The sequence below is a fragment of the Bidens hawaiensis genome, unplaced genomic scaffold (assembly GCF_021521415.1).
Source record: "Bidens hawaiensis isolate Kalapana, Puna unplaced genomic scaffold, B.hawaiensis_p1.1 tig00022183_1, whole genome shotgun sequence".
NCBI lineage: Eukaryota > Viridiplantae > Streptophyta > Magnoliopsida > Asterales > Asteraceae > Bidens > Bidens hawaiensis.
This window is the reverse complement of record NW_027493445.1, coordinates 339,636-348,625: the sequence shown is the minus strand read 5'-3', so window position 1 is coordinate 348,625 and position 8,990 is coordinate 339,636. Positions and strand designations below refer to the sequence as shown.

Sequence of the window (8,990 nt, the reverse complement as noted above, 5' to 3'; positions counted from 1 at the left end):
GTGTAGTACACACCATGGTAGACCTCAAGCAGCTTGGAATTGAATTATCTTCATCAAAATTGTTGGGTTTGGGGGGTGGGAAAGATGCGACCAGAAAGAGGGGGTAGGGGGGAAAGGTTTAGGTTATAATTTCCATAACTTACATATTCAGCCCTTGCACTTTGTGAACTCCTACTCTTTGTTCCCGAACTGAATAAAGCACCTCGTAGACATGCCATGGGTCCCCGATCCCTCACGTGAAACCTGAGAATTTAATTGAAAAACTATACACTCGGGTCTATCGGTTTACGAGAATTTTCGGGATGTTACAATGACTCTAAATGAAGATACAGATTAGGACACAATACGAAAATGCAATGAACTTGTAGACAATGATGAGTTATTACACAATATGTCGGCTTATTTTTTATATGGACGTGTATGATTTCTTCACGTTATAACGATCAATTTTGTTTGAATGGATGGATTAAATTGTTTTATTTGGGGGAATGTTTATGTTTTTTTTGAAAGATAACTTCATTCACCAAAACAAACCATATGAAAGTCCTCAAATCAAGGACCGCATGCAAAACAAAAAATTACATCAAAATATTAGGGGAATCGTACCAATCCTTCAATTCTATACATTTGAATTTAGATATATTTCTAATCTAAAAAAACGAATTAGTTTTGATCTTCACGAAACCATCCACCACTTTAGCGTTCTTCCTCTGAAAAATCACCTCATTTCTAGCAATTCAAATACACCATAAAGTCGTTAACAGAATGAACCGTCCTCCTCTCATGTTTCCGCAACTTCAAAACTTTTGCTATAGTGCGTAAATCCCTAACGTCAAACGCATATAGAGGAGGTAACCTGCACCATCTCGCAACCTGATCCCGCACCTCCAATGCAAAAATGCAAGCAGTAAATAAGTGGGCTGATGATTCCGTAGAATCTCCACACAACGGATAATTTATATCTTGTAAAATAACACCTCTCTTCGTCAATTCCACCCTAGTTGGGAGTCTATCTATTTCCGCTTGCCAAGCCAAAACATTGCACTTCAAAGGGATCCATCCGTTCCATCTCATTTTATAAAAATCGCTATAATTCTGAGCCATAATAAATAGTTTTTTAACTGCATATACCGAAAAATTAGCAGGGCCACCACCTACCCATTTCCACGAATCCGCTCTCTGAGCCCAACCGTAATCATGGATCTGCTCCAAAAGCCCAAAAAGTTTTCCAACCTCGTCAGTTTTCGTCGGCTCTCTTTTCCAATTCCATTTCAAATTTTTAACGGTGCTTCCAAGGGTGATTCTGCTTTCGACCATACAATCTTTACATTTTTCTAATATAAATAGATTAGGACATGATTCTCGAAGAGGCTTTCCTCAATCCACAAATCGCACCAGAACCTTATAGACTTGCCATCTCCAACCGAACCATAGAAAAATGAATTCAGCTTCTTACCCTCCGAAGTCATATTTCACCCATCTTCACAATCTCGTTCCAACATCCAGAAGAATTAGAGGTGAGAGGAAGCGACAACCAGTTGTTTTTACTCTTGTGACATTCTACAATGACCCGCTTTCACAAACTGTTTGCTTCCTTCTTGAATCTCCAATTCCATTTATAAACCAAAGCTTCGTTAATTTCTTTCAGACGATTAATTTCCAAACCATCCGCCTTTTTAGGTCTCGCAACTCTATCCCACACAACCCTGTTAATTTTTTATCTTCACTTGTACCACCCCAAAGAAACCTCCTCATAATACCTTCCAATTTATTAATCACCATCTGGGGACTTTAAAAAGCTAGAAATAATATATGGGGAGATTTTCCAACACTGATCTAATGAGTGTAGCCCTCCCCCGATAGGAAACAGTTTGATTTCCAAGTCACTAGACGCGTCTCCATCACATTAATCACTGGCAACCAATTGATAATGTGATTCATGTTCGCACCCAAATTTATACCTAGATAATTAAAAGGAACATTACCTCTTCTACATCCTAACACGCCAAGCATATTTTCCACCTTAGTGTCAGTCGTCCCTACACCAAAAATTTTAGATTTATGAAGATTTATTCGTAGCCCCGAACATAAGTAAAAAAACCCGAAGAATTCTAGCGGTCTTATCCAAGTTTTCTCTCGACCATTCCCCTAAGATAAGCGCGTCATCCACATAAAACAAATGAGTAATATCTTTTTCATTCTCCGAAAGTTGAAGTCCCGAAATCTCAACAACCGACTTTGCTTTTTTTAGAACCCATGAAAGTGCTTCCATGACAATCAAGAAGAGGAACGGGGAAATTGGTCTCCTTGTCGAAGGCCTTTCTCGCACTTGAACTCAAAAGTCGGTGTACCATTACTAGAACCACCGATCGAGTCGACTCCAAAATCCCTCTAACCCATAGAACCCATCGATCCAGAAATACCATTTGCAACATTATGGATAAAAGAAAGTTCCAATTCACATTATAGTATGCTTTCTCAAAGTCAATCTTCAATAAAAATGCCTTTTTTCTGTTTTCTTAAACCATCCCAAAAGCTCGTTCACAATCAAAGGCCCATCCAAAATGAAATGACCACATAAAAGCCGATTGATTCTCCGAGATCACAAACCCCAAAACCTTTTTTAGACGATTAGAAAGGACCTTAGAGATCACTTTACTAAGAATCCCTAAAAGGGTAATAGGTCTATGATCTTTGGGACCCAAAGGGGTGCAAACTTTAGCAATCAAAGTTATAAAAGCCGATCCATAACCAAAACTAATTAAACATGTCTCAAGAATTTAAAACCATCTGGCCCAGGGGCCTTGTCTGCCCCACAAGCAAAAACTACATCCTTAATCTCTTTTCTAGAAAAAGGCTTGATCAGACTTGGGGCAAAAACTACATCCTTAATCTCTTTTCTAGAAAAAGGCTTGATCAGACTCTGTATACTCCATTGGCACCTTATTAATATCATCAAATTCCAATGGCGGTCGCATTTTAAACTTTTCATTGAAATGATCTCTAAAAACTTTTAATACATGTTTCTTAACTAGGGATGGTTTAGAGACCCACTCCCCATCAATCTCCAAGCCAGGAATCACATTGCTAACCTTTCTCCCATTAACCATATTATGAAAGAAAGCTGAGTTGTCATCTCCAAAAGAAGCTCATCTGACCCGAGACTTTTTTTTTCATATATTTACATTTAAAAATTTCAATCTCTTCGATGTTTTTCTACATTCCATCCACACCCACAATTCCTCCTCTAATAAATCTCACACTTCCATACGCAACTCAAGATATTATTTTTCTGATTTAAGAATCACCATCTCTTCCTTTTCCTTAGAATAACAGTCTTTCGACCATTTCCTAAGCCTGTCTCTCAGCCTCCTGAATTTTTCTAAAAGAACCATATCCGGAGGGCCATCACAAGTATACCCGTCCATTGCCTTACTGACAACCTCTTCACAATCAGGCCTATCCAGCCAAGAATTGAACATAGTATTTTTTTTCTATCTACGGGAAAGCGAACAGAATTAAAATCCCCCAAAACAACCCACCACCTTTGCCCCAATTGAATCACCTAAATAAGCTCCTACCATTCAACCCTTTTAACTGTATTATTCTGAGGGGCATAAACATTCATTATGTTCAATTTGTGATTCCCATCTCGAAGCCAACCGGAAGTAACCAAAAAATTATCATGCTTAATCGAACAATCCTTTTGAAACACCTTTGAATCCCAAATACTGACCCCCCCTGATCTACCCTTTGTGATAACACAATCAAACTTAAACCCAGAATCACCCAAAATTCAGCCAACACCTCTACTTTAGGATCCGAACACATCATCTCTTGGAGCGACAAGAATGAAGCTCCAAAATCCGACTTAATTCTCTTTATTCAACACGCCTTTCCAACAACCCCAAGCCCACGATTATTAATTGAAATAAAATTTATGAGTTACATAATTGTACCCTTTCATGAGCAATCGAGTCCGCAATCATGTAATCGAAGTTTGCCAATATCGCACCAACTTTATCCCCCAAATTTTTTGTGGCTTCTACTTCACACGTTTATAACTCACTATCAACTGACCTCGAGGACTGACTTTTATCCGAACGAACTGGTCTTTCCTCTTCCGAATGAGCACGATCCCCCACTAAAGAAGGTTCACAATTTAAATCCAAACTTACATAAGTGCTTTCTCCTGAAGGCATGATGTAAGTCTCACCATTATTCTCAATCCTTCTTGAATTATTTAATCCCATCTCATAATTATTTTCCACCTCGTTATCGCTAACAATATGATCATCGGCTTCCATATCATTAAAATCAACAGGCCCAAGAACATTTTATTTACCACCTCTTTTAGTAAAGTTGGAGTCCATAATGAATGGGTCCAACCCAAAAGGGTAATCCAAGTCCATGTTAGGCTTGTTTCTTTATGTGGTCTATCATTACTACTTTTGTAATTTTCCAATGAATCCTGCCCCACATCACCATGTTTTTTTATTCTTTTTCCTTTTGTTTTTGTTGATGTTTTTTTTGAAATCTAAGTCAACCCCACTAGGCCCTCCCTCCATATATTTTTCTGGAGACACAAGTCCGGAATCCTGACCATTCTCCGGTGAAGGGTTGGTAGCAACCGGAGAACCCGTTTCAGTCTCGTCTTCTTCCTCCGTCGACGAATGAGTGTCTTTTTTTCCGGTTCGTAAAAAATCCGGCACCCAATCTCCGGTGTCCTCTGAAACCCAGACAATGAAAGATTTTTTCTCGACGCCATGGCAACCTCACCAAGAATCGGGCGGCCGTCATTGACCGCCAGCCCAACATAATAGTAAGATACAACTGCATCGTCATGTTGCGCTTTATGGACTACCTTCCCAAACAGGTTGGCTATATCGTCAATGACCTCGTTCGACAACACCTGTATAGGCACTCCTTGAACTTTGACCCAAGAGATCCTTTCAAATGCAAGTTCCTGCCCATCCCAAATCATCACAGATTCAAAATCCTCGCCTCTACCCGCGAACTCATATTTTGCCAACACAGCCTGCTCGTTTGTCGTGTACGATAATAAAAAGTTCCTTCCTCCCAAATACCTCAACCCTCTTGTCGACAATCCCATATCTTTCACACTAGTCTTGATGTTCGTAAGAACTTCAAAAGAGGCTGCCCTAAGAACAAGAGACCTGCCAATAAGGTTCTCAAAACCAGACAATTTGTCATCAAGTACCAAAATTTTCATTATCACCTTATCCATGCCTCTATCTCCCGTTAACACATCTTTGAAGGACATGGTATCCGTTCAGGTAAGAATTGTAAAATATCCACCATAACCATGTGAAGCCAGTATCTTAGTCTTCTATGGTGTTTCTGGCATCCGTCTCTCATTGATCTCCCCATCTTCCAAGACAAACCGTGCAATGTTGATCGATAACTTAAAAGCTCCTAGCCGGATGTTAGACATGCTCTTGACCAATTCGATCTTATTTTTGACGTCCATAAACGAAACAAACCCAAAGCGGTTGCCGCCTTTGTCTCTCTTCTTCGCTATGTAAATATCGTAAATAATACCGTATTCTCGTAAGACTCCAGCGAAGTCATTGCCGCTACAACGATCCGGTAGGTTCGTGATGAGAATTTTTGTAAGTCGCCGTTATATTTTTTCCGGTATAGGTTTTCCGTTGACCTCCCATGAAAAAACCCTAGAGAACCCATGCCGCCTCACGTTGTATTTTCTCCTGGGAATGTTTATGTACATTTTAATCTTCAAAAGAGAACGTGGAAATAATACTAATATGTAATAAAAATGAGAACATAATAAACAATACCAACTACAATCATAAACAATGATTTATAATAACAAAAAAAACCTTAAATATACAACAAAAGAATCAAAATCAAGAACAAGATAATAACAGCAAATACCAGCAAATACTTATAACAGCAAAAGAAAAAATCTAATATTAACAACAAAATATAAATCAGCAAGTACATAAAATGTCACATAATCGAAAATTAGCAAATACGAACAAAAAATAACAGCAAATACCCCTAAAAATAAACCTAATGATAACAGCTCATTGGTTCTCACTATTTTGATGTTAAGAATAATATGTATTTGATCATGTTTCATTTTATTTGTATGTTTGTTGTTGAACTTTTGGATTTTCATGTTTAATTTTTAGGCTCTAACCAACTGTATATTGTGCAATTAAATAGCAAAAAAATTTGGTCCGATTTCAACAATTTATGTAAGGCCCCGATCTCGATGCCCTAATTTGGCATTGGATTTACTCATAAACACAATTCTAAATATTAGAGTGAAATAAAACTTTCGCGGAATATAAAAAGATTAATCATATATTACAAAATCATTCAAATATTCTTAACAATTAAACTCTTGTCTTTAAACTTAATTCAAAAAATCATTTCAAAACATCACAACATTCTTCTCAAGATGCCACTATCTTCAGTCCAATGCCATGTGCCTTCATTCAAGCGAGCTGCCTTAGCCTATTCAACTACATGCATACTAAAATTCAGCTACGCCGAGTGAGTTCTAGTTAATCGGGCAACATACAATACGTTCATATATTACATAATTAACCTGCTTTACTTTCTTTAATACATACGTAAGTATATACCTTCATTCTTACTTTCATACTTTCTTTCTTTCGTACTTTCATATTTTATCTTACTTTACATACATACTTATACGTTTTAAAGAGTCTTTCGCTCTATAACCTCACAGATATTATTAGGTTATGCCACCCTCCTTCACATATATTATTAGGGTTTGCCATCCTTTACCGTAAATTCATACATACCTTCCTTTTCTTCTATATTTGTATACTTTCATACATACTCTTAACCTTTTTCTATATCATTCATATACATTCATATATCATACATACATCATTCATATAAATTCATATATCATACATACATCATTCATAAACATTCGCACATGTCATACAATTACCACTTAAGGTAAGTGTATAAACTAATTACATTGAGTATGCACACAACCCCAAAACATAACAAGGAAATGGGTGTAGAAACTCACATGTATCCTTTGCTTCTCAGAGTTAACTATAATACCCCTCCTAAGCTGTACACGGCTCATCATGTAATAATTGTAAGTATTAATTAACTACTTTCAATATCATTATTCTATATTAGTGTAACCCCTAGCTATGGGGTCCGGAGCAACGCCCTAGCAGCGGGGTCTAGGGGCAGCAGCCCATAGCGGGGTCCAAGGGGTAAAGCCCCTGGCTGGGATCGAGCTGCCAGGTCAACTTAGAAAAAATTTAACTTCATTAACATTCCTTTACTAAAATCCCATCAGAAAACTTAAGTCCGAACTAATCTAATCGAATGGTAGTTCTAATCGAATGTGTGACATTCGTCAATTTTGGGTCCAATTCGTTTTCGTTATTGTATTCGTTTATCTTATAAACCAACCCGTTTTGTAAACCGAAACCCTCGATATAATCAAAGTGATGTATTTTATGTTACAATATTGTTTTACACTTATTGGGTCTTGAAAACATCCTTTTCGGTCCTTAAAACGTCGTAAAAAACACTTAAAACAACTCCAGGGGCCAAAACTGCCATTTTTGCAAAGTTGGAGATCTGGCCACCCACCCCATCCTATAGCGATACGCGATGGGTGTGGCCAAACCCCCATCATGTATCTATATGCCCATCAGGTGCAGAATTCGTTTATTTGTTTTTTTGTGTCTTGTCTTGATCCATTTTGCATGCAAACTCTTGTAACTCTCACCCATATTTGACCCTTATCATTACCTTATATATACACCACCATTCCATTCATTTTCCCATACCACATCTCCAAATTCTCTCTTAAATACAAAGATTCAAGGTTGTTATTTTTTGTGTTCTTGAAGGATTGACTTCCAAAAGTCAAACTGAATTAAGTCATTCATTTTAATTAGCTTATGTAGTCTAATGAATACTTGTTTATGGTTGTACAACATATATATAATATACACCCCTTGTTACCTTTGGTATTTACTTCTCCGGTCTCGGTCGGTGAGGTTTCGGACCTTGTAAGGCAAGGCTTCATGGAGGACTTTCGATTCCTTGATACATATATATCTATATAACTTGTTTATACATATTAATCACACATAACTTCTGCTCAATTTAGTTTGTTTGTCGTATTTACATGTTCCATGGTTATGGGTTCAAAGAGTCTAACCTCGGTTTAACCGTAACTAGCTCTAAACCGTAAACCGAACTTTGTTTACTAGTTTTTGTTAAATAGTTGTTTAAACTTGTTTAATGTTAGATCTCAGTTTATAAAATCATTCTTATGAGTTCTATGGTTATGGGTTTGTAGAATCTTACCTCGGTCTTAACCCGAACTAAGATCCGAACCGAAAACCGAACTTTTGTTTAAAGACTTTGTTGTTAACTTTTTGGTTGTGAAACTTAAGTATTTTTATTTGTACATTATTATACAAGATCTTGGACACTTGGGCATGTGGAAACCATCTATGAACTAATTGTGAGATGGAAACCGAACCAAACCGACTTTCACTCGCTTAAGGCACACAAGTGTGTTTTTAGCTGTCAATACTTGTATAAATCTTTAAAAATACTTTATAAACTGATTTTAATTATTTTCTTAAGTACTTGGAAATGTTGGATCCAACTTGATCTCATAACAAAGTTTGGACCAACAAAACCGAACACTCGCTTAACGGACGTTGTTAGTTCTAAAACAATAGAACTACATACTTGGTTAGCTCTTATTAAATTTTATTGAGTTATCTCATAAAATTCATTATTTTGGAAAGTTGACTTTGGGTTTGACCAATTATCAAGATCCGAACCAACAACCTGAAATACTCGTTAAAACCCATTTAAGTATCTATATTATAAAGGGACTTACACTCTAGCATTTTTACCCGCCTTATTACTTAACACTTAACGTAGGTTGAGTAAATATTAAGGCTAGATACTTTAACCCG

At 37.1% G+C, this 8,990-nt stretch overlaps 1 protein-coding gene across 1 annotated transcript; it reads right to left on the bottom strand.

Annotated features, from left to right (window-relative positions):
- Positions 1–729: 729 nt before the first annotated feature.
- Positions 730–1,317, bottom strand: LOC143564965 (uncharacterized). The gene has a single exon (XM_077052093.1). It carries the CDS (start codon positions 1,315–1,317, stop codon positions 730–732), a length of 588 nt encoding a protein of 195 aa, XP_076908208.1.
- Positions 1,318–8,990: the final 7,673 nt, after the last annotated feature.

Bases quoted from the DNA above. Each gene is read 5' to 3' on its own strand.
- LOC143564965 (XM_077052093.1), bottom strand. From the start codon at position 1,317: ATGGTCGAAAGCAGAATCACCCTTGGAAGCACCGTTAAAAATTTGAAA.